Source organism: Mytilus trossulus, chromosome 6 (genome assembly GCF_036588685.1).
Source record: "Mytilus trossulus isolate FHL-02 chromosome 6, PNRI_Mtr1.1.1.hap1, whole genome shotgun sequence".
Classification (NCBI taxonomy): Eukaryota; Metazoa; Mollusca; class Bivalvia; order Mytilida; family Mytilidae; genus Mytilus; species Mytilus trossulus.
In genome coordinates, this window is record NC_086378.1 from 54132170 (window position 1) to 54159628 (window position 27459).

The 27459-nt window shown below is 31.1% G+C and overlaps 2 protein-coding genes across 3 annotated transcripts in view; both read right to left on the reverse strand.

Annotated features, from left to right (window-relative positions):
- LOC134721537 (uncharacterized) overlaps positions 1 to 27459 on the reverse strand; it is an 89415-nt gene that overhangs the window by 320 nt on the left and 61636 nt on the right. The window lies entirely within an intron of this gene.
- Positions 10361 to 17952, reverse strand: LOC134723543 (neurofilament heavy polypeptide-like). The gene is made up of 7 exons (XM_063587127.1): positions 17884 to 17952; positions 16712 to 16801; positions 16185 to 16235; positions 14654 to 14983; positions 11556 to 11648; positions 11211 to 11267; positions 10361 to 10654 (listed from the first exon to the last, which is right to left on the reverse strand). The coding sequence occupies exons 2-7, from the start codon at positions 16797 to 16799 to the stop codon at positions 10497 to 10499; spliced, it is 777 nt and encodes a 258-aa protein (XP_063443197.1). The 5' UTR covers positions 16800 to 16801; positions 17884 to 17952; the 3' UTR covers positions 10361 to 10496.

Below are 27459 nucleotides of genomic sequence, written 5' to 3' on the forward strand. Positions count from 1 at the left end.
GAAGGACAGGTTACTCAAAATGTAGGCTTAAAAATAGTTTTACTCACTATTATGTTATATTTTTCATTTTCAGTAAAAAGCAATGAAGGTATATAAAACAAATGACCGATAAAATGAATAATGGAATCTTTTATTTTACTGACTACAGTGGACTCAAATATCATCTTACCATAAAAAAAAACATGTGAGTACTTAACAATTCACATGATCAATGTTGTCAATCTTTGCTTACTAAGACGTTCAAACTCTAACATTTCCATGGTTTAGCTTACTATAAGAATGTTCCAACCACTTTAACCTATCTTTACTCAATTGCTATCAACGGACTGCAATAAATTTTGATACTCTGCAATATTCGTTCTCAAAATGGATTGTTTTGAATCTTTGCAAATTGGCTAAAATTCTATGTTTTTTGCCTGAAATCTAATGAATTTCTTTTTGTTTAGAGAAATTGCATCAAACTTTTAAATACTACAGCTTAATTCAATTTTTCTTAGAAAAAAAAAGACAATTCTCAGCTACCTTCAAATTCTTCCTGCAATAACAAAAGAAAATAAATAATATACATACTAATATTTTAGCATTTCCCTGTTCTAAGTCATATTGTACTTTTAAATTTATACAATAAACTAAATTTTTAGCCTTCTGAAATCTTACATTCAAAACTCAAGGCTAAATTTTTGCTTTCAAAGATTCTCAATTAAATGTAATCAGCTCGAGTTTTAACTATAAATTTGATCAGTTTGAACAAAAACAGTTGATACATGAAAAAAATGCTAAAGTTTTAGTAAAAAAAAATAACATGTTGATCGCAATGCAATATAGTTAAATTGTAAATTATAAGCCTGGTACCTTTGATAATCGATTTTGGAGATGAAATTTAGCGACTTTAGCGATCATTATTTTGATTTGATCACGAAAATCACGAGTAAGAGTTTACATTTAAGTTTTGAAACAAGCACTAGAATTGAATGTCCTACAATATTCATAAACTGTCATCAACATGTAGAATAGTTTATCATTATTATACTAATCGACTTTTGGTGGGATTTTATTTCTCAATCTGTAGGAATTATGTGGTTTTGGTAGGATTGATATTCTTTCCGACATTTTGAGATTGCCTCAGGCATCAGCAACCTCTTCAATACTATAAAACTATAGTTTGTACCAGGCAGTATATATATTGTACATATGCCTCATTCAATGTAAAGCGCTAGAAATTAATAGAAATGTACTCTTTTGTAATTTAAGTGATATAGTTCCATCTTTTGCTAATATGTGTGAACAAGATAAGTTTAGTTTCATTCTGAAAAGTAATGATACAGACATTAGTACTGTAAGTGTAGCTGGAATAAGCGATATGTATGATTTGAACATTCATTTAAAGCAAAAATAATGTTGTTAAGAACTTTTATAGTATTAATGCTAATTGTTAATGGCTTGAATCAATAATTTTGTATGAATAACACCTCCACGTAATGTAAATATAAAATATGTATCTCTTATCATTGAGAAAATATGTTTGGTTTGGTTTTTTTGTTTTTGTCTGTTTGTTTGTTCATTTTTGTATTTGTATTTGTATTTTGTAAATGTCGGCTGGTATCATTTCTGTATAGGAATTTACACCAATAAAATTATTTGATTTGATTTTATGCCTATGGTTTGTCTATAGTATGTGTTGACACTTTAAAGTAAATGTCTTCTATTATAAGGACTCTATATGAGGTCAAAAGACATGGAACATGGTATTTGAAAAAAACGAGAGAAAGTTTAAATGAAAACCAGACATGAACTCTGGTTACAATTCATATTTTGTTTACATATTTTCATACAAAATAAAACTAGCAAAACTAGTTATATATAGAGATTAAATAACGTTCAAGTTACCAAGTTTCTCCTCCTCTTCTGGTATGCTTATTTCCCTTGAATACAATTATCATTTATATTAAGAAAACACGAACAGTTGATGTATTGTAATATTACAATAGAGTAAAAACAACTTTGCGCCATTTTGTAATCATAAACAGTCTGCGTCCTTCAAATGCTTTAATTATATTTGATGAATTTATGAAATGTCAAACGTTTACGTGATTTTAACATTTAAAGCGCCTTTATGATTAACATTTTGTCTTTAAAACGCTTGAATAATTGTATCACCTTTAGATTATTTGGTTCTTTAATTATTAATGTTACAGCTTCAATAAAAAAAATATCATTATACATTTCTAATTTTATTTAACTGTTCCGAACTTAAAAGATTCTATAGACACACATTTGTGATATATCAGCTAAGCATGTTCAGATTTGAATGACAATATTTGAGTTAAGAACCTTTCACTTGAGCTTCTCATCAGTATTTACATGAAGATCAATAATAGGAGATTAATGAAAACCAAAACAAATAGATAGATGTACACTTAAGTCATGTAAGTATACGTTATCAGTTTGTGTAAATGCCTTGTACTTAATTCAAATTTCAGAAACGTACAGGCATTTTTGTTGCTAAATCCACGAAATGATATATCAGACTATACATTGTTTCCCTACATACTTCAATTCATACAACAATACACTTAGGTTTAATTGTAATCTTTATATTATTGGTGATTAAATTAATCAGGTATTAATAACCAAATATTCAGCTGAAACTTCTACTTAAAGAACCTTCATTTGGTAAGTGACATTCCACATAGTAGTTAAATTTGAATATTGTCTATATCGCAAATTCATTTTATTTTGATATTTTAAAACATAACTTAACATGCATTGATATCCAGGTATTTATTTTTATATATTTTATAAATGAGGTACCAAGGATAAGTCTTCCGAATTGTGATAATTTCATTATGACATAATTAATTGTGATGTAATTGGTTGCTTTATTGTGATGTCCCCACAGCTGGCCTTCGATTATTTTATCTTTTTTGTGTGTTATTTTGGCACTTCAACTGTTTGTTTTGTTTTTTTACATCCTTAGCTTTCTAATATAAGGTTCTGAGCGTAAATGATGAAGATCAACCCAGAATAGCTTCATTTTTATCACTTTTGCAGCGATTTTTGGTTATAAACGGTTATCTTGGTCTGACCCCAGTCACGAACTGTTTTAAAAATGCTATAATATGTAATATGTTAAACAACACGGGCGGAAAATGTAAGGTAAACTTTGTTTGCTATAGTGGACAAAATGATGACGACAGTGCAACGTGTGATTTTGGAGGAAATTACCGATGCTCACGTTTTTATATATAATATGCATGTTTACCACTCTAGTTTGTAGTTCAGAACCTTCCACTTAAGCATGTTTACCTTCTCATCCACTGGAGGTATGACTGAGAATGTCAACCGTTAAAGATAAGTGCAAAACAAAACAAATAAAATGATATAAACCATAATAAAAGTTAGTAGCCCAAGCAAACGCTTGCATTCAGTTATACAACTCTACACATAAGTCGACATTTCAAAATTTTGGCATTGACAATTATGAAATCATTTGTGCGCTCCCGCTGAAGCATCCAGAAAAGCACTCTGGGACACTTTGTTTATGAAATGTAATGGAATTTCTACATGCTATCAATTTTTATGTATGCATAAAACAAGTCCTTCATTTTTCGGCGAAAGCTTATAACTTTGTGTTATAACTTAATGTCTATAAAGTGAGCTGAAGTTTAATACTGGTATTATATGGCTGATTCACTCGTTGAAATTGATCTTTTTTTCTATGGAGAACACTTGTTCTGCTGACAGAAATGATAGGGTCCTGATATTTTGTGTACTTTAATTTCCTATACTCTCATTCAAGGTTTGTCCTTAACTTGGTGTCAACTTTTGAATAATCTCTTTCAACTGTGTCTCTGAATGTTATTTCTGACTATACAGCTTATATGTATGTTCAACTTGGCGTTTATTTTTGTTGTAGTTCAGTTGTTTTGCTGTTCTATTGTTTTCCTCTTGTAGTTGATTGTTTGGTTTTGGTTTGTAATCCGGATTTGTTTTTCTTGTTTAATTAGATTTATGACTATGGTGGTATATTACTGTTGCTTTCAGTACGATTAAAGAGTTTTTTCATGATGAAGGCTATACTGTAATATTCATTTTCTTTGGCTGGATAGTAGATCATTTGGCAATCATTAAACCTTACCCAACTATAAAAGTTATTTCATGTCTAGAGTTTATTACTATGAAAGGAGGAAAATAAGAAATAAAACTGTTGAGAAACTTTAAAATACCCCAACAAGGAGAGTCTCAGTCCACGTTAATACAAAAATTGAAAAAAGGGCACTGTCTCTTGTCAAATGAGGTAAAAAATTATAAGCAACAAAGCAACAAATTCAACAAGCTAAATGAAACACAATAATACATCAAGACAATAACAAACAATAAAAAGCATAAACCTGGTGGAACTGAAACCATTTTTTTAAATTATGTCCTGTACCAAGTTAAGAATATGTCAGTTGTTTATCAGTTTGTCCGTTTCTATAAACTTTTGTTTTGGACAGGCTATTTGCGATGTTTTTTTACTTAGATTTTTCTTGGAGTTTAGTATTTTTGTTGTTCCTTTATTTACTTTTAGCGACTGATTCGTATAATCAACAGACCTTGAGTTCTTAAGGATTCATTAAAAATATGGCCATTTCAACATGTTCAAATCCTTTTTTTCTGTTTTATTATTTTTAGTATGTTTCTTCTATAAATAAATCAACAACTACTAGAAACTTATATATGATTAAAATAATTTATTAGCATAATAAATACATAACAATAAAATAATGTGATCATGTGATACATGTAAACTATGGAATAACAGAATACCATTAGCCAGGTCTGCCACCTGTTAACTGTTGTTGTCTCACTGGTAAATTACGAAAAGGGCTATTTGTAATAGGACCATGGTAAGGTGTTGCATAGGTACATTCTGAAAGCTGATTAAGTCTTTCATGTCTATACTCAGTGCATCTCAAACAAATGCAAACTGGTAAAATGTGCACTAAATAATGAGCATGACAGGTTTTAAGTTCATGCAATAACCTCATAAAATCTTCTGCACTTATATGTCCCTGTAAATTAACTCCATGTAAATTAAGTAAATAAAACTCATTAATGACAGAACGATACATTGTCTTGATATAAAGCGAATGAATTGCAACAGCATTTCTTGCACTAATTTTTCGTGGCAGAAGCAGTTTAACAAATTCTGTTTCCAGTTGGAACTTTTCAATCAGTGGAACAAGAAGAGATGTTTTGCCCTCTCTGCATCTTTTTACTTCACTATTGTCATTTACTAAGCATTTAAATAAAAAGCCTAATGTAAAATTGCGATTATACTCTGATAAAATAATTTCTATTTCTATTACATCATTTTCATTTTGCATTTGCATATAATTATTAACAACATCTAATAAAAACTCACTTCTTTTTAGTGCTAAATGAACTTTGGTCTGGGGCGCAATGGTAACCACACTGGGTTCACCATCATGACCAAAATTTAAATGAAGAATTAGCTTATTCATGATAGAATTGCAATATCCCTTTTCCTTTTTTTCCCTAACTATTCAATTATAGTTCCCTATTAAGAATAATATTCTTGCCCGCCCCAAAAAGGACAAGGATAGAAGCAGATATGTTTTCAAGATGCTTCTACACCATAGCAAACCTTCAGACAATCATGTGGATAGTGTTTTTAAAACACTCTTTGAATGTCCAAACATTTGGTCTTTAATGTGACCCTTGAAGGTTAATCAAGAATCAACAAAATATAGTTTAATATATCCAATTATTTTTAACAATGACAAAATATAAACAGTTTATAACTAATTCTTATAATTCATCATTGCAGTGGGTCAAACAGCATAAAACTTCTATAGGCCACGGTGGACTGAATATAATATATATTAACTAGAGGCTCTAAAGAGCCTGTGTCGCTCACCTTGGTATATGTGAATTAAACACAGGAAGCAGACAGTTCATGAAAACATTGTGTTAAGGTGATTGTGAAGTGTTTGAACATCTTACTTTACTGAACATTTTTTGCTGCTTACAATTATCTGTCTATAATGAACTTGTCCGTGTAGTTTCAGTGGAAAATGTTAGTAAAAATTTACAAATTTTATGAAAAATTTAAAAAATTGATTATAAAGGACAATTACTTCTTAGGGGGTCAATTGACCATTTTTGTCATTTTGACTTATTTTTGAGTCTTAAATTGCTGTACATTATTGCTGTTTACAGTTTATCTCTATCTATAATAATATTTAAGATAATAACCCAAAAGAGCAAAATTTCCTTAAAATTACCAATTTAGGGGCAGCAACCTAACATCGCGTTGTCCGATTCATCTAAAAATTTCAGGGTAGATAGATCTTGACCAGATTAACAATGTTACTACCTGTCAGATTTGCTCTAAATGCTTTGATTTTTGAGTTATAAGCCAAAAACTGCATTTTACCCCTATGTTCTATTTTCAACCGTAGCGACCATATTGGTTGGTTAGCTCGGTCACAAAACACAATTTTTAAACTTAATAGCCTAATAATGATTCTGGCTATGTTTGGTAAAATTTGGCTTAATAGTTTCAGAAAGGAAGATTTTTGAAAAAGTTAACTTAGATTTACGAAAAAATTGTTAAAAATGGACTATAAAGGGCAATAACTCCTAAAGGGGTCAACTGACCATTTTGGGTGTAGTGACTTATTTGTAAATCTTACTTTGCTGAACATTTTTGCTGTGTACAGTTTATATCTATCCATAATAATATTCAAGATAATTACCAAAAACAGTAAAATTTCCTTAAAATTACCAATTTAGGGGCAGCAACCCAACAATGGGTTGTCTGATTCATCTGAAAATTTCAGGGCAGATAGATCTTGACCAGATAAACAATTTTACCCATTGTCAGATTTGCTCTAAATGCTCTAAATGCTTTGGTTTTTGAGTAATAACCAAAAACTGCATTTAACCTCCATATTCTATTTTTAGCCGTGGCGGTCATCTTGGTTGGTTGGCCGGGTCAAAAAACACAATTTTCTAGATACACCAATGATGATTGTGGCCAAGTATGGATTAATTTGGCCCAGTAGTTTCAGAGAGGAAGATTTTTGTAAAAGATCATGGAGATTTACGAAAAATGACTAAAATTGACTATAAAGGGCAATATCTCCTAAAGGGATCAACTGACCATTTTGGTCATGTTGCCTTATTTGTAAATCTGACTTTAATGACCGTTATTGCTGTTTTCAGGTCTCTCCATCTATAATAATTTTCAAGATAATAACCAAAAACATTAAATTTCCTTAAAATTACCAATGTACGGGGCAGCAACCCAACAATGGGTTGTCTGATTCATCTGAAAATTTCAGGGCAGATAGATCTTGATCTGATAAACAATTTTACTCCATTTCAGATTTGCTCTAAATGCTTTGTTTTTTTAGTTTTAAGCCAAAAACTGCATGTTACCCCTGTGTACCTTTTTTTTTGCCATGGCGGCTATCTTGGTTGGTTGGCCGGGTAAAAAAACACAAATTTTAAGCAAGATACATCAATGATGATTGTTGCCAAGTTTGGTTTAATTTGGCCCAGTAGTTTTAGAGGAGAAGATTATTGTAAAAGTTAACGACGACGGACGACAGACGATGGACGACGACAGACGACGGACGACAGACGCCAAGTGATGAGAAAAGCTCACTTGGCCTTTTAGGCCAGGTGAGCTAAAAACATGTTATGAAAACATATTATGCCAACATGAATCGTGAAGCAATACAAATAATTCTAAAACTTTCTGATCACTGTGCTCTTAAAATTACATTCTGAGTTTTTTTTTAGTCAGTAAAATTTGAATGTATTTGCAGCTTTATTTGGATTCATTTTAAAATTTTGTAAAATTTAAACCATTTTAAGCAATGTATTGTACATGGTATACTATGTTTGAGGTATTTTTGTACAGTTCATAACAAGCCTTTTTGCAATTATATACAAGTTATCACATGTACAATATTTCTGTACATGATATAACATGTACAAAATTGCAACTTGATATAACATGTACAAAATTGCAACTTGATATAACATGTACAAAATTGCAACTTGAATACAACATATATAAATATTTACATGATTTATGTACATATATATACAAAAAAATATCCTTATTACCGTTGATTCATTTTTTATCATTGTTTTCAGAAGTTAAAATATATATTTCTCAATCAATTTTGTTTTTAAATTTAACACTGTAGCATTTATTTCTCATCCTAGCTGTACTCTAACAGTATAATGACTTGAACAGGTAAAAACTTACTCTTTCATTCAATCCAATAAAGAGACAATTTTGAGCATAATCTCTTCATCCTGGCTGAACATTAACAGTATGAAGATCATTAAACACAAGTATTTGTCTTTTATTCAATTCAATAATTAGACAACTTGTATATCCAAGCAGAATGATGAAGTAAAAGGATTATATCTATATACATTATGGTTCATATTATAGGTAAAGAAAAATAAAGTTCAAGATGCATGATGCGTGAATATTTTGACATTTATGTTGCAAAAGATTATCCACAAATTCTGAAGGTCCACAAAAAAACTGATAATGTAACAAAACATGGAATAAATAAAGAAACTGTGCCTATTCACAGAAACTTAAAACATTGTTTATATAAACAAACAACAACAATAAAATATTAAAGTCACAAGATAGTCATTATTATATCATTATCCTCACTGTAACTAAAAATAACTATAAGGTTCAATCTCTTTCACTGATCTATAACTTTCCTACTTTTCTCATTTTAAAGATAAAAACTCTTTCACTCAATCCAATAAAGAGACAATTTTGAGCATAATCTCTTCATCCTGGCTGAACGCTAACAGTATGAAGATCATTAAACACAAGTATTTGTTTGTTTTTTTATTCAATTTTAGAATTTGACAAAATTGATATCCAAGCAGAATGATTAAGTAAAAGTATTCTATATATGTATATATATCATTGCAAAAATCAAGGTCATCTTTGAATTGAATTTTCTTTATATATATTAAGTTCTTGCTAAAAAAAATCAGACTTAAGCAAAACTTTACTGAATTTGAACTTTTCGGATATGTCCCTGTTATACACATGGAAACTTTTTTCTCAAGCTTCTTATACTATGTTCATGATATAGGGGTGTATACAATAAACAGTGAAAAACAGTACTCATAATTATGATTTTTTTTGTGCATAAATATGAACTTAATGGAAAGAACTGTGTAATACACTCTTTTGTTTGCAATACAGACTCATTTACTCCATGAAAAAATAATATTGAAAATTTGCAGACATAACAAACATTTACACTTAGTCTATCTATTGAAAAGTTGAAAAACTTTAGATAAATAATAATGTAAATTCAAGTCAAACAGAATAAATATATACATCCATGTGTTCTCTTTCCTGATTTTTATTGTTTGCTTTGCATTTGCTTTGCATTTGCTTTGCATTTGGTCAAACTTATGGTAAAGTTGCATAACATAAAAAAGATCTGCTGTCATAGAACTGCATGACTAAACTAAAGGTCACAATATTTTCTTGAAGGGATTTTGTTATATATTAATATATTTTTTTATATTTTTACTTCACAGGCTTTTTTACTCTTCCTATTATCGATTTTCATCAATAAGACAAAAAAAAAATTACGACATTTTGCAATACCATAGTTTTATCATAAGTAGATATACATTCAACTTATTTGAAATATGACACAAAGTATCCTGAATTTGTTGTTTCATATCAGATGAACTTTTTTAAATCTTAATGGGGCACTAGCTACGAGATATATAAAAAAAAAATTATATATTATTTTTTTTGCTCAATCACTAATGAAATACAATGGTGAAATAATAATTCGCTTTTAGCAGCAAGTATGATTTTGTTCTGTCAAAATAAGCTAAAATCATTGATAATGAATTATTCACTTGCAAGTGAATAATTCAACCTCATAGAATTTGTATTAATGTGAACTTCAATTTAACTCCTTAGCTTGAAATGGATAACACATGAATTGAATGTGTAAAATTATTTATAGGAAAAGAATATCAACATTGAAAGTGAAACAAAGGTAAATCAATTGATTGACTGATCTGATCAAAAGAAAATCATTCTTATACAGATAAAAACGATGATAAACATTAATGTTTCATCTATAATATAAAATTACATAGACCTAGAATAATCCAAGAGCATGAATTTGCTTGATCTATTTATATCTATATTTATGTTTACATCGCTTATATGGTCATTGAAAGACTTTAGAGGTCAACTCAATAATTAATTAGATGGCGGTCTAGACTGCGAACACACGAAATGTAAGTTTATACCGTGTCCTCTTAATAATTTTTTTTAGACTTTAAATAGGTTGGATAAATGTTAACATTATTCATTATTATAAATTAAATACTAGAAATTAAGTAAAGTCGGTGAACATGAATTTGACAGCTAGTGCCCCTTTAACATTTAACATTTTTTTTTACAAGTTCTTTACACATATCTTCCTTCTTTTTCTTTTTTTCTCTGTCTTGTTTACATATGTTTTCAAGTTTTTAATAGTACCAATATCAGTCAGTCTTACTGTACACTTCTTGGATTCTGCTGCATCTATTTTCTTATTTCCTAATCTTTTTCTGCCTACAAAACATCAACTTATTTTACTAACTAAAAAGACTATTATTATGCAAATACATTGCTTTTAAAACTAGAGGCTCTAAAGAGCCTGTGTCGCTCACCTTGGTCTATGTGAATATTAAACAAAATCTTACTTTGCTGAACATTACTGCTGTTTACAGTTTATCTCTATCTATAATAATATTCAAGATAATAACCAAAAACAGCAAAAATTCCTTATAATTACCAATTCAGGGGCAGCAACCCAACAACGGGTTGTCCGATTCATCTGAAAATTTCGGGGCAGATAGGTCTTGACCTGATCATCAATTTCACCCCCATGTCAGATTTGTTTTAAATGCTTTGGTTTTTGAGTTATAAGCCAAAAAATGCATTTTACCCCTATGTTCTATTTTTAACCATGGCAGTCATCTTGGTTGGTTGACCGGGACACCGGACACAATTCTTAAACTAGATACCCTAATAATGATTTTGGCAATGTTTGGTTAAATTTGGCTAAGCAGTTTCAGAGGAGAAGATTTTTTAACCAACTATTATTTCATACTAAATGATTTCTCACCTATTTCTGATTTTTTATCTTTTGTCGATGAATGATTAATAAGTCCTGTAATTGCATCTGAAATGAAAATCAGGATTTAAAAAACAAAATTCATTCTAACCTTCCCTAAAATATTTGTATGGAATTAAAACAATTAAAACTATTTTAAATTTGCATTATGAAGATGAAACTTCTTTTCACAAACTGTTATCATCCTTTTCCAAATCTGAATAAAATTCTTTTATCAGTCAAATCTTCAAAAGTATACAAGTTGCAATTCAGAATGTAAATAAGATTTAAAAGACAAACTGTGAAAAAAACAATCTTTGGACTGATATAAAGTTGTAAAAACTTTAGATTATTTACCCTTTTTAGTATTTTTACCAATCCTTTCATATTCTCCAGTAGTTTCACGGATCCTTTCTAAATTTTGGCAAACATCTATTGGATTATTTAAATCTGGAAAATTAAACAGTTGAGTAAAAATGTAAATGAAAAAGGAGAAAAAACAAGCTTATTCCACCAGGGATGATTCTAGGTGTTTTCAATTTGGTCCCTAAAACATCAAATTGGGATTTTTTTAGAATAAAATCTAAGACGAAATAACATTGATTTCCTGTAAAAACGTAAAATGTATATCATTAAGTTTAACCTTTACACTGATGTTCATGTAAGTTGTAACATTTTGAATAATTCTGGATGGGCTACTGTAATTACATGAATATTTTTGAACATGAGGCACTTGTCTATCATCTTAGCTATAGTTACCTAGGCCTATTCCAAAAGCATTTCAGCTAACATAAATAAACCACTGAAAAAAATCATTCATCGGGTATTTTTTCAACAGCAGGTCATCTCTATAAATTTACCTTAATTCAAATGGAATAAATTATATGTTTATAGAACACAACCTTCAATGCCATGACAGGCAGAAATTGGTTTAATATAAAATAACATATTAAGGTGTATGCAGTAATATAAAAACAAGAAACTGGAAAACAATAACAAAATGTGACAGATTTCTATTATTCAGATAATGAGTATTCTAATGCAATTTGGATGTAACAATTTTTTTTTCATTGGCTAAAATTTGCTGTCAAATCCACAGTTGGTCAGGCTTAACTAAGGAGGGACCCCCCCCCCCCCCCCCCCATTTTGAATTGATTGAAACAACAAATGTTCGATTACTACTATATAATTGAAAATAAAACAACACCTACCTTGAATTTGGCGTTTTAATGTAATTTTATCGTAATTTGAAGCGTACGGGTAAGGTAATAACCTCCAGTTTGTAAGTTTTCATTTGTATGACGTCACGTTTAGCCATGACATTTTTGTGCCAAAATAATTCATTAAATTTCGCGTTTTTTTGTTTCTAATTGTCAAGTTTAGTCGTTTTTTAAAGTTTTATCGTACTTTTTCTTTTTGTAATGCATTAGAATCGGAATAACAGTACTGTACTTGAACAGTTGTCACTGTCAATTTTAATTTGCAAATTACTGTTTTACTGTCTCTGATACTGTCTACTGTGTAACAATTGACGGTGGCAACTCTTCAGTACTCTACAGTACTGTTATTTCTAATGTAACAGAAAGTAAAACAAAATATTGTTTTCTCTCATAAAAGTTGTACCTTTGTTTCCTGAATGATGTATTATGAATGATATAGTGTTGTGCATCATAGATGGAATGTCAGAACTGACAGATAGATTGAAAATGTCTTTATATGTCAAGCTGAGATATGAAGTTAATTCATCTCTCACTTCCTCAGATATGCCTCTAGTGTTGTCAACATAATGGTTAAACAGGATCTCCAACTTTTGGCAATGTTTTAAATGGCTTATAATTCTGCAGATACTCTATAATTTCAGCTTTCATTTCTTTTGCTTTTATAACTAAGAAGGTGGGCATTCCTGAGGAAATATTTTTCATTTACTTCAATTAAAATAAATTAAAAAAAGTATATAGGAACATGTAAGCTGTATTACTGTGAATTCATTTATTTTCGTGGGTACCAGTTTTCGTGGATTGTGGAAAAATTGTGTTTTTTGTATATTTCATTTCATGGTTTTTATTATGTGTTGAAACAAGCCTAGATAAATTTGTGATTCACCTACACCCACGTTATCCACAAAAATTGGTATCCCACGAAAATCAATAAATCCACAGAATCTTAAAATATAAGCAAATAAATTGTTCCTCCTATTTTTATTGCATACAGTTTAATATCTCATTTCAATTTCACTCATTTGACTCATGTGTAGATCTTACTTTGCTGAACATTTTTTGCTGTAACATTTTATCTCTATATATCTCCAAAAAAAAATTGAAGATAATAACCAAAAACAATAAAATTCCCTAAAAAATAACTATTTCGGAACAGTAACCCGACAATGGGTTGTTGGATATGTTTGAAAGTTACAATGCATATAGATCTTAACCTGATAATGACTTATTTTTATACCTAACTCCGCTGAATTTATTTAATTTAACTTCTCTCTATCTATAATAGAATTAACGATACAATGAAATAACCAACAAATCAACCATTTCGGGACGGTTACCAAACATGGGTTGTCCAATTGCACTGTTCATCTTATGGCAGATAGATCTTGTTCTATTACTTACATAAACCTCCATTATTTTTGCTCTAACTGCTTTAGTGAGATATAAGCCCAAAACTGCATTTATCCTTTATATAAATAAGAAGACGTTGTATGAGTGCCAATGAGACAAATCTCCATCCAATTCACAATGAATTCAAATTTAACAATTGTAGGTCAAAGTAATGCCTTCTTCACAGAGCCTTGGCTCACATCCAACAGCAAGCTATAAAGAGTCCCAAAATGACCAGTGTTACACAATTCAAACAGGAAACAAAGGGTCTTATCTATTCACAAAACGAGAAACAATAAACATATATGAAACACACCAACAAACGACTTCCACTAAACAAAAGCCTCCTGACTAAGGACAGGTGCATATAATAAATGTAACAGGTGTGAATGTTTTAACAGACGCCAACCTTTACCCTAACCTCATTTACAATAGTATAACTTTACAACATGAAAAGACGCACTAAAAAATTGAAAATGGCATAATTCTATTAAAAAGACACCAATTTCACAAAAACCACTAAACTATGTTCTTTTTCTTAGCAACAGCATCAAGATTTGTTGATGAATCAAATCATCAATTAAAATTTATAAACTATATACCCTAAGGAACATTCACTTTAAGTCTTTTTGAAGTATTTGACACATTAATTTCAGAACGGAAGATTTTGGAAATAATTCATGAGGATTATAGCAAGTGATGGCATAAGCTCAAATGACTATCTGGATCAAAAACTAAATTTCAGGATTTTGAATGGTTAAAGTAATGGTATTAACTTTCATTGTCCCCTATGTTAGCTTCCTCTTTTTAATGGTAATAGGTATATAACATATTTATATTATCACTCACCTTTTATTGCTTTTAATGGAGAACTATCTTCACTTGTAAGGGATTTCCTAGCTTTTAATGGAGAACTATCTTCACTTGTAAGGGATTTCCTAGCTTTTAATGGAGAACTATCTTCAGTTGTAAGATATTTCCTAGCTTTTAATGGAGAACTATCCTCACTTGTAAAGGATTTCCTAGCTTTTAATGGAGAATTGTCCTCACTTGTAAAGGATTTCCTAGCTTTCCTACCTTTTAATGGAATACTGTCCTCACTTGTAAAGGATTTCTTAGCTTTCCTAGCTTTTAATGGAGAAAATTCCTCACTTGTAAAGGAATATACACTTCTTTTTTCTAAACAGTAATTAATTATAAGATGTTAGAAGTGACTTGTTAAGATGAAATGCTTCTGGCATGCAACATAATAAGCCTGATACATGTATAATTGAGTAGGAAATTTGTAGATGTGTAGAACAACAGCAATAAGTATTTCTAAATACAAATATTTAAAAATACCTACCATGTCTTGCTTTAAATGGAGATCTGTCATCACTATCAAAGGATTTCTTATCTTTTTTACCTAGAATTATGTCATAGAACTTTTTTTTATAGCTTGGTTATCTATAAAAGAACTTTAGATAAGTGAGCAGGATTACATACCCCACATCCCTATATTGTCACTAGGCAAACAAAATATAAATCTATGATTTTCATCCTTCCCCCCCCCCCTGACAAAGTGGTCCACCTTAACCGATATCCAGCACTTCATTGAAATTTATAGGAAATCCAACAAAAAATAAATGTGCTTTCTACATGTTCTAGGCATAAAGCAAAAATCTATGATCTTTATCCAGTCTCCTCGTGAAAAAAGTCTCCCTCCTCTTATTTCTGTCAATAACAATCCCATCCAAGCTTTTTTGATACCGATGGACCAGTCAAAAATATTTTACCTTTCGTAACTTAAGTTGCATGGGGTATAAAAAATGTGTATAAATAAACTGCCTAAATTGTTAGTATTCTTTGTTATATCATATCTCCCCAGGTTGGCATAAACATGTTTCACAAATATTGAAACAAGATATCTACAGAAACAAGAGTCTCATTAAAGCCTGAAATTACTCACCTCTAATTTTTAGGGGCAGATTTTTTATAAATGATTATATATAATTCATGATGCCTTAAGTACAATTAAATACATTTTAAAAAATGATATTTCATTTTTCTGCCAAAAAGCTAAAAAAATAGATCAAAATCATCTTTTAAGAGAAAAAATGGAATAAGAGGTGAATTTTCAAATTTCAACTTACACAAATGAACAACCTATCTGGTTTTATACTAAATCAATACAAATATAAAAAGTAAATAATAAACTATGCAGAGTTAACATCTTGCACTATCAATGTTACTGGAGCATATTGATAAATATGTAAGATGGTTCAGACTTATCTGTAGAACCCAAACTGTTGTATGTTCAAAGAAATACTTGTGCAGTAGAAAACAGTACTAATCAGAACATTATAAATTAAAATACTTACACAAGTCAAGAATTACTTACTTGATTTAATCTGGTCTGATGTCCTTTTTGAAAACTTTTTGAATATTCTTCCTAAATTTTTTTTTAAAAAGTGCTTGAATACGCGTTATCCTTAAAACAATGGTGAAGTTATTACAAAGTCTTAACATTATGTCACAAAATCTTCATAACTTCCTACATTTTAAAGATTTTGCTTATTGTTGAAGGCCAAACAGTAACCAATAGTAGTTTACATCTATGCAAATTGGTCTCTAGCTCATTGTTGTCTCCTTGAAAATCTTTTACACATTTTATATTTTCATTAATTAACTTATTGGAAATAAAATCAATTTGCTCTTAGGTCCATGGCCAGTTAAACACGTGTCTACTATAAACCAGCAGAAACCAGTCAAAAGTTAACTTTATAATGATGTCAAACTTGAACTCGTAGAGAGCTTATTTAATACTTGTTCAATGTCGTAACTGGGTTTGGTACCAATGGCAATTATTCCACATATACGTACTTACGTTCAGATGTTTTTTTCAATATTCATTAATATGAAACTCACCTTCAACTGGACCTATTAAAGCTTTGCCTTTTCTTGTCTGGCATGGAGAAATCTTATCATAATACTTCTGAGTGTTACTAATATACATATCTAAAACATAAATTAGAGGCTCTAAAGACCCTGTGTCGCTCACCTTAGTCTATGAAGGACACAGATGGATTCATGACAAACATGTGTTTGAAGATCTTACTTGACTGAACATTCTTGTTACTTACAATTTTTCTATCTATAATAAACTTGGCCCTTTAGATAGAAAGGAAAGTATTTTGTAAACCAATTTACCAAATTAATGAAAATTGTTAAAAATTTACTATAAAGGGCAATAACTCTTTCAGAGGTCAACTGACCATTTTGGTCATGTTGACTTATTTGTAGATCTTACTTTGCTGAACATTTATGCTGTTTACAATTTATCTCTATCTATAACAATATTCAAGATAATAACCAAAAAAGGCATTTTTTTTTCAAATTACCAATTGAGGGGGAGGCAACCCAACAATCATTTCTCCAAATCATCTGAAAATTTCAGGGAAAATAGATATTGAATAGATACCAATTCAATCCTTTGTCAGATTTGTTCTAAATGCTTTATTTTCAGAGTTATAATCTTCATTTTACCCCATATGTTCTATTTTTAGCCATGGCGGCCATCTTGATTGGTTGCCTAGGTCACTGCACACATTTTTTTTTTCAAAAAGATACCCCAATAATGATTGTGGCTAAGTTTGGTTAAATTTGACTCAGTAGTTTCAGAGGAGAAGATTTTTGTAAAAGTTAACAACGATGTCGACGGAGACGAACAAAGGACGAGGAACGCCAAGTGATGAGAAAAGCTCGCTTGGCCTTGTGGGCCAGGTGAGCTAAAAAAGCATTGAAAATTCTTTGATTGCAGCAGTTAAGTTAAAATTTAACCTTAAATAGTGACAAACGTTAATGACTGATGAATAAAACTGAAAGTGCAATGCAATGTGATATATGTGGAAATGCCAATGTAAACAAAAACCTGCATGTTTAACCCAGCCACATTATCTATGCATGTGCCTATCCCAAGTCAGGAGCCTGTAATCAGTGGTTTGTTTATGTGTTACATATTTGTTTTTTGTTCATTTTTATATTTAAATAAGGTCGTTAGTTTTCTATTTTTAATATTCAGACTGGTTACATTTGTGTACCTTCTAATACTTTGAGAGTATTTAAAACAAGCTGCCATGCATCTTTTCTAAAGTAGGTCTTCGCTGAAGTTTGTGTTTTTGGACATATTAAACAGAATATCTGTATGACTCAACAGATTTTCTGGCTTTGTTTCCACTTCTTCTTCAATCACAAACAGTATAGACTGTGCTCTTAAAACAGCATCTAGATCAGCCATATGATGTAAAAAGCCTGAAAAATTAAGATCTAACTATGTAGTTGAAACTTTTAATAAAATTTTGAAAAAGAGGCCATCAATAGGATGTGCTATTTCAAACAAACACTGAATTCAAAAGTCCTCCAGGGGCAGGTAGGAAAAAGTGGATATGACATTTGAAATCATGCAAATGGTTTAATCATTCAAAACAAATAAAACTTAACCTTAAATTGTGAAAAAAAGTTAATGACTGATGAATGAAACTGAAAATGCAATGCAATGTGATATATGTGGAAAAGCCGATGTAAAAAAAAATTTGCATGTTTAACCCAGCCACATTATCTATGCATGTGCCTATCCCAAGTCAGGAGCCTGTAATCAGTGGTTGCCGTTTCGTTTGTTTATGTGTTACATATTTGTTTTTTGTTCATTATTATATTTAAATAAGGTCATTAGTTTTCTTGTTTGAATTGTTTTACATTAATATTGTCATATCGGGGCCTTTTATAGCTGACTATGCAGTATTGGCTTTGCTCATTGTTGAAGCCCATATTTTTGTCTCTTGTGGACAGTTGTCTGATTGGCAATCATACCACATCTTCTTTTTTTTTATTTATATATAACAATATCATTAGTGGTTCCCCTTTAACAGCTTATATCTACAGTTTTCACATTTGAAATAAGTTTTTTTGAAGAATATTATACTTTTTCACATAAAAATAGACTGTCCATTTCAAACATACTTTTTAAGACAACTAATTTCTTTCAATGGCCACTTTTGTCCTAGCTTACAAAATTGGAATCAACCATATTTCCTATTTTCAATCATTTGGTTTGACCTTATGGTTGTACAGTCACAAACAAACTAAAATTGGAAGAACAAGGATGTGTCCAAAGTACACGGATGCCCCACTCGCACTATAATTTTCCATGTTCAATGGACCATGAAATTGGGTAAAAAATCTAATGTGGCATAAAAATTAGGAATATCATACCATAGGAAACATGTGTACTAAGTTTCAAATTGATTGGACTTCAACATCATCAAAAACTACCTTGACCGAAAAATTTAACCTGAAACTCACACTTTCATTTTCAATATCTCAACACCATAACTCCTGAACTGTTTTCAGCTGGACCAAATCACTACTTTCTTGTAAAATTCTGGACCCAAATTTTTTACAGTGTAATTTCACCCCCTATTTACAATTTGAGGCATTAAACATGGAGAAATAAACTTGGAAGGGGTATAAAAATTATTGGCAAGTAACCCACTGTTAACACTAGGGACTATATTAATCAAGGGACGACAATTGTGGTCTCGGACCTACTTACCAAATCCCATTGACTTATCACAAGTAGTTGCCTTTAAACAAATCTAAACACAAACTTATACATGTAAACTAAGCAAAATTTCAAAGTCAATATTCTTCTGACAGAAATAAAAGAGAAGCAAAAACAGACAAACCTGAATCAAAGTTGGATGGTCTGTGTATCAAAGTGCATGTAATAGTGACATGAATTAGACTTGGTACATGTACATCAATGTGTTGCAAGGTGATTGGATGAGAACATTGTCACATAAATATTTTAGGATTGATGATCTTTGCTCCTAAGTAAAATTCCTAGTTTTATCAGCATAGTCCTCACAACTATTCGCGGGGTCTCCTACTTTTGGCATTAATTTAATGTAGTTGAACAATTTTGAATATATTTCAAAATATCGAGATGCATATTGCTTCTATCCAGCATTAATTTTGAAAATTCGCCTTTAGTAAATTTCTGTGCTTGATCTGACGTATTTTCGGGACAACATAAGAGGTGTTTGTGTTGTTTGTCCTTTGTTGATGAGTTTCATCAATCTTTTGTACATTAGTTGATTTTGTTTCAGAATTGTCTTTTCTTTTAGGAGGTTCCTCTTTACATAAATTTCTGATGATTTCCCCCTACAAATAAATTTAGATCTTTAGATACATTAAAATTGTAGAAAAAAATTTAGAAACGTTAAATGGAACAAACATTATAATGATAGTTTATGACTGAATATAGATCTTTACAAATATTTAGGTTGTAATAGTGATGTTGGGTTTCCTCTCTTCTTCATTTAAACCCACATACAAGTTTATAGATAACACTTACAGGTTACATCTTCATACTCTGAACAGAATGCAAATCATCTGATAAATAAGTATTGTTGAAGCGCAGTAAAATGTGAAGTATACATTGTATCAACAGAATTTATGAGAAAGTTTTAAGTTTTAAGAATTTTCAATTATGAAAATAATGCAAAGTTCATTTCTGTAATCTGAATGTTTTTCTTCTCTTGTGTGATTTTTTCATAATGTTGAGCTTCAATATACATAATATATAGATTTGAAAACAATATCTACATTTATTTCAGTGTTTTTGTTTTTTACTCTGTAAATGTTATATAATAACAATTTCTTACATATTTAAAGAGGTTAACATCGTAAGCTGTAGGACTGTTTTTTCCTGAGGCCCATAAGAATATACATGTATTACTTAGGTGTACACACATTTTTATATCAATTTGTAGTCCTTATTCAGCTCCTTCATTTCAAAGATTAGTGCAAGAAAACTTTAAAGTTCATACCAAACTACATGTACATTATCATATCATTCACACTACCTTGGCAGCTATTTTAATTACTTTATTCTGCCATTAGCACGAAAATTGCTTGAGGACGATGTGCAGAGCTCACAATTTTTCACATTCACACTGTTATCATTTGTCACTGTACATTTACAATTTATAGCCTCTGAAAAAAAATCTATAGTATTATCATTTACATCTACTTTACATACCTAGTACGCACATACAAATATTTTGAACATAGGCTAGCTGAATATGTAAAATATACAAATAACCGTCACACTATAAAAGATAAAAATGATAAAGACATTGATGGACATCCATCTCTTAGTTAGGGTTTATTTTATCGGCTTCGGTAAAAAAGCGATTTGTATAGAGTTTTGCTATTTTGCCGGTCTTATTAAGAGTCTTAGACAAACAATTTTACGAACAAGTAAGAACATCCTGACCTTAAATGTTGATGTGCTTGAAGAAAACCTCACATATAAAATGACAATACAAGTATTAATGGACAAAACAAGCATATAAACTGTTTACTGAGTCACATCTGACCTGATATCTCAAAATAAAATTCCAATCAAGAAGGTCAGTGTTCCTTAAACAGAATGCACGATATCAACTGGTGATGAAAGACCAAGCAAACAAAAAACATGCACGAAGAGTGGGTCCAAGGATGGGTGTTGCAGCAATGAATAATTAAACAAACATTTGAAAAGCTAGTCTACTTAATACAATTTTCAAAAGTATAATCCTTTTTATTAAATCTTAAAGTCTCAGTTAATGAATATGTGAATTAACATTAAATAAGTCGTTTTTTTCTATTTACCCTCATAATACGCAGTAAATAAATTAGTGCCATATTACTTTAAAGATATAAAGGTCAATTCTTAAAGGTCAAAGACTATGAATTTAGTTTTTTTCTGAATTACGAATTATCTAAAAAGAATTTATGTAATTTATTCTGTAAGTGTTATTACATTAAATAGTACTATACCAAAATAAAACAAACTGTTTAAAGTAAAAAATCAGAAATATTCTTAACTTTGTATGTAAAAAGTCTTAAAAATCTGTAAACTTCCCATGTCAAAGTAAAAAAACTGTAAACTTCCCATGTATAAAGTCATTAAAACTTAAAGATCCTAATGTAAATAGTGAACATAAGGTTGTTGTGTTAGGATTGTTAATTAAGTTTTCCGTTTATTATTTGGTGGTGGAACTGTTCGACATACGAAAGTATGGTTATCCTTTATCTAGTCGAAGACTAAAAGATTATAGAAATCTCACCTAGTAGCCACATATATCATGTGTGTTCATGATAATTTTTTTCAATAAAATGTATTTCATATAGTCCGGAGCCGGCAACATAGCCACTGCCTTTTACTTACCTTGCTTTCGATAGGTAGTTATATCCTGCATTCCTTGTTTACCTTTATATGTATTAGTCCATATGGACTGGTGTGAAGCCTCATATAAAATCAAACTAGTTGTTATATTGTATAAAACAGAATCCCGGTCCATTAGCCCTTATTCATGTTCTATCTAGTACATGTTTGCCCTGATTATTATGTTTTGTTGTTGTCTAGTTGCATAATGTTTATTATTAGAACAAAGTATATTAAAGTTTGTTGACAAACAATCGCTGAATATTTGTATTGACGCAACCAATTAATTATTTTCCTGTGATTTGCATAGACGAATTCTGGAATACAATGTATATCTTTATTGATATTTATTACCAATTTGATCTATTCAATCAATTTATGCATGCAGTAAAATAATAAATGACCTTTCGATAAAATATCCAAATTTCCTGATCTTTTGTAAACATATATGAAATTGTTTCACATTCAATCCAGTCACTCACTAATCCCCACTGTTACGTATATTTTAGACACGAAACAATTTAATGAAATTAAAAATGTTTTTTCTTTCTTAATAAGTTAAGGTAGGCTGTAGTATCTATTCGAAATAACATCAAACATGTGATCCAAACTTTAATTAGAAAGAAACAGATATTACAGTCATTCTTGAAACATTGTTCAAGTATAGATTTCAATTCTTGAAACTTGTACGCACAACTTACAAATTGTGCCCGAAGCGCTAGCCTGACCACTACTACCTAGTCTCTAGACAAATTTTACCAAATATTGAATTTGAATATATAAAATTAAATCGATGAATTATTGTCTTCCTACTTACCAATTGATAATTGACATTTTACATTTAATTTAGAAGCGACAGAGTTATCCGGTCATTCAAGGGTTTCCTAGAATCCTATCTCTCAAGGTCTATCCATAGTCCAAAACCAATTCTGTATCTTTCGGTATATTAACTTTAGACACCAAGAAAAGTTTCTCACAACTTTTTCCTTTTAAATTATCATGCACCACAGAAATAAGTTTAAAACTCGGAAACTGTTACGAAAGATTGAAATATCGTGCTTAATTTTCCTCTTAATTAAACAAAACTCCACGCTTATCCTTTTAGAATCTAACACTAAATTCGTTACATGATCAAATACTGCTACTGGGGGCAAATTTTTCTCTGTATATTCCTTCTCGCGATCTTCATTTTCGGAACTTGTTCGGCGATGAAGGTCAACCGCCTCAGTTCAAACATTTACGTATCCAAGGTATATATCTTCAAATCAGTTCTTTTAACTGCAATGACAGACGACTTCAATGATTTGACAAAATCCTCAATATATAGAATAACTACCAACACGTCCCTTTGATGGCGATTTATTACTTTTTATTCGGGATTCTTAGGCATTTAGCGTGACGGTTTTCAACACTTATGTACTTGATTAACTCGACGTTCATAGTAAACTAATACACAGTTTAATTGAAATGTCAAATTTAATTTAGTCATTGTATGTCGAAAAGTTTATACAGTGCTGGTATCGATTGTTAAGTCGACGCAAATATATATGAACCATTATGAATAACAAACAGAGGATGGGTTTATGAAGTCATCCCGTTAGTTTTGCTGTAATACAATTTGTGACCACAGAAGATCTATACAGCTCCATTAAAATCTTCCAGACATTAATGAAACTCTTAACTTGAGGCACGAACACATACATTTTGTATAAAAGGTGACATTGTGACAATTGCCAAACCTTTTAGAATACGTATTAACATTTGTACCTCCCTTTTAACGCTTTGTCAACACTTTGAGTCCGTTCATTCGTCCGTCCGTCTGTCGTCCATAGATCTCTCAACTTTAAACATTTTGTCTTCTCCACTAAAACAACTACATGTAGAGAAAAATGGAAATAAACTAAGCAGTAAGTCTTTCATATAATTTGCCCATTCTGACCAGATGGCCAATCGTTGTTACTAATTAACTGACCAAATTGCAATGGCTTCCGTTAAATTTACGAAGGGATGATTTCAACTTCACCATTTGGAACTCTTGTTTTAATAGCTTCCTTTATTAACAATTGGTTGAGGCAAACTCAATGTTGACAAGGGAAACGACAGAATTATCACTTTTCCATTAATAAAGGACTTAACCTATGAACTTATGAACTGTAAAAGTGACGCTCTTCAATTACAAGTTTGATTGTGTTTTGTGGTAAAAAGTATAACGTATAAATATTGTAACATTTGGTCAAATTGTTTCAGCGAATAAGACAATTTTTATTTAAAACAGCAACAGGTGCAACCTAAGGGGAAAATCTCACTTTCTAGTGTGGGTCAGGTGTGCTAAACATCTGTGAAAATGATTTTTAATCAGAAATCATAAATTACTAAAAAATGATAATTACTAATTCAACGAAATTTAAACCGTTCTAACCAATTAAATAATTCGTTATCACAAATTACAAAAAATGTTTTGCACTCTTTTTACACAAAAAAAACCCCTATATTTCCGGCCAGACGCGCGTTTCGTCTACATAAGACTCATCAGTGACGTTCGTATCAAAATATTTATCAATCCAAACAAGTATCGGACACGTAACTAGATACCCCAATTATGATTGTGGCCAAGAGTGGTTAAATTTGGCCCAGTAGTTTTAGAGGAGAAGATTTTTGTAAAAATTGACGGACGACGGACGCAGGACGATTGACGCAGGACGAATGACGCCAAGTGATGAGAAAAGCTCACTTAGCCCTTCGAAGCATGCTATCGCTGTTTTCATTTTGAGCTAAACTGCAAACCCTTTGTTATGTTATAGCAAAATTATTGAAATTAAATCAAACATCACTATAGTGATCGCCCTTATGTCCGCGTCTCACTGTCCTGATTTTTACGCCGATGGCAACTCGATTATGGAAATTTTCTAAATCGGGACTAATCGTTTCCAGATCGGGCTATTCGTGGTGCCATCTTTAACCATCGTAGAACCATTGGTCACTTTTTCAAGCCTCCTGGGACAACTTCGGAAAAGGTTTTTAATTTTAACATGTTCGTAATCTCGTCGTGTTGCCATCGAATACAAGTACGAAGGCGAAAAGATGGAACTACGACGGCATTAAATCCAGCAAAATGTAAGCTTAATTTTCGCGCTAAAATACATTTTAAGTGCCATGCGCGATATGCACAGCTGGTCAGTCTAAGACCACAATTAAAAAAGACGTTCACAAAAAATGGAACTCATATCATATGATTCTATGAGATTCTAACAAAAAAAGGGAACTGCATTGTTTCTTTTATTTCAAATAGAACAAGAAGAGCAGCTATTACAGGCTCAGGATTTACATTTACAAGTATTATATTATTTTTTGTCAATTTTTCATATCAAGTAACATAATGAAAATCATAAATGCGCCTCGTACACCAACACTGCAGGTACATGTATATAGGGAAACCAACCTTTTCTTCGTTATTCTTATTATTTATGTATCGTTTGAGTTGTTGTCACACGAATGTTTACTCCATAACCATTTTGTTTTCTATATGTCATATTTTGTCGCATTTGATGATTTCCCCACATCCTTCTGTGTGTCTATATTATAATGATATTCAACTGGGAAGAGCTCGTTTTGCATTACCTTGCCTTTAAGATAGACCAGAAAACATGGGCATAAATATGGGTGATTATTCAGACTAGTAGACACATTTTACAGTTCAAACAAGGCAATGCCGAGCCTGGCATGTCCTCATATATCACATATTGGGGAAAAATATGGACACTATATGTGTCATATACATGCAGAAAATTGTAAATTGAACGTAAAAAATATCAGATCATTACAAGGAGGAAGAACATACCAAATGTGTTTTGAAGCATAATGGTTTTAGAGTGTCCACAAGGGTGATATTGCCATGTATTACAACTGCCACTGTGACCTTGACCTTTGAACTTTAAAGTCAATAGTGCTTAAGATTTTCTTAACGAGTAACACCATACCAAGTTTTGAGCATTTTTGTTCTAGAGTGTCCATAACAGTTAATCTACACGCAACTTACATGTAGTAGGCGAGGGGACAATAAACTAAGTTTCATAAGAATTAGACAAACAGATCGATTTCCCCCATGCATGGCAGCCTTGTACAGATACGATATGTTGTCGAAATTATGTTCGTACCATAAAAAAATCAAAACAGGTAGAACGCCGTTTTGATCGTTTTCATACATGTATTATGTACATACATGTATTTTACCTTTATGCATCTTGTTTGTGTTCGCACCATCGTCGTAATCAATCGTGTAGCATTCGTAATCCATCGTGTACATAGCCTTCGTGATCCATCGTGTAGGCTTCGGCTGAGATATGAAGCTTAAATACACGTCTTCGGTAACCTTCAAATGTCCATCTTTTGCTATCATATATAATTTCGGCACCATCGTATAGACTTCGGTATTCATCGTTCTTGCTTCGGTCTCTTTTTGGTATTTTAACGAGATCGGGAACAACTTCGTACGAACTTAAAATTTTCCCATTCGGGTGTCCATCGTATATAATAATCGGGATAGTGTGACGCAGGCATTAATAAAAGAGGGAAGAAAGATACCAAAGAAACAGTCAAATTCATAAATCGAAAAAAAGTGACAACGCCATGGCTAAAAATGAAAAAGACAAACTGACAAAAAAAATACACACGACACAACATATAAAACTGAATAATAAGCAACACGAACCCCACCAAAAACATTAACTTGATGTATTTCAGAGATTGGTTGATTGATTGGAGGTTAACGCCTTTTTTGGAAATATTGGACTATTTAGTGGCAAAGGCGGGTCCAAGTAGGACCTTTTGTATGACAATTTGGTTGATTATATATGGAATGACCGAAGCATGATTGCCCCCCCCCCCCTTTTTGTTTGCTCAGCCAGCGGCCTGTCCCTAATAAAAACTATAAAAAATGAAGATGTGGTATGATTGTCCATGTAACATCTTATATATAACATAAAGACACTAAGTACAGATCTGAGAGTACTTGCAGTTACTGAAAATCATTTCAAAGCCACTGGTATATTTCGGCCCTTTTATTTATGTAATTGTGTCATGAAACCCTTACTGAATAACTTGAAGCTAAAGATCGCTCTTTCTTACGTACATGTACAACCGTTTACATCATTTCTTAAATTCCAAACTAAGAAAATATTCAGTTGACGATCGCACTTTCCTACCTTCCGTGCAAGTTTAATATTTCAAAGTCTTTAACTTGCACAATAATGCAGTGATCATGCAATAACTACCCAGAAAGAGTATTCTCAAATAAAGAGCGAACTTAAGGTGGTACCTAACACTACAGGGAGATAACTCTGTAAAATCAGCTAAACGTTTTAATTACGTTGTGTTGTAACGGGAATATTAAGCTTCTCAATGATCA

Excerpts from the sequence above, each read along its gene's own strand:
- LOC134723543 (XM_063587127.1), bottom strand. The coding sequence starts at position 16,799 with ATGTATATTAGTAACACTCAGAAGTATTATGATAAGATTTCTCCATGC. Across the intron at positions 14,984-16,184 it reads ATCAGACCAGATTAAATCAA|AAAAAAGAAGTGTATATTCC; the intron begins GTAAGTAATTCT and ends ATTACTGTTTAG. Across the intron at positions 11,268-11,555 it reads TGGTAAAAATACTAAAAAGG|ATGCAATTACAGGACTTATT; the intron begins GTAAATAATCTA and ends TTTTCATTTCAG.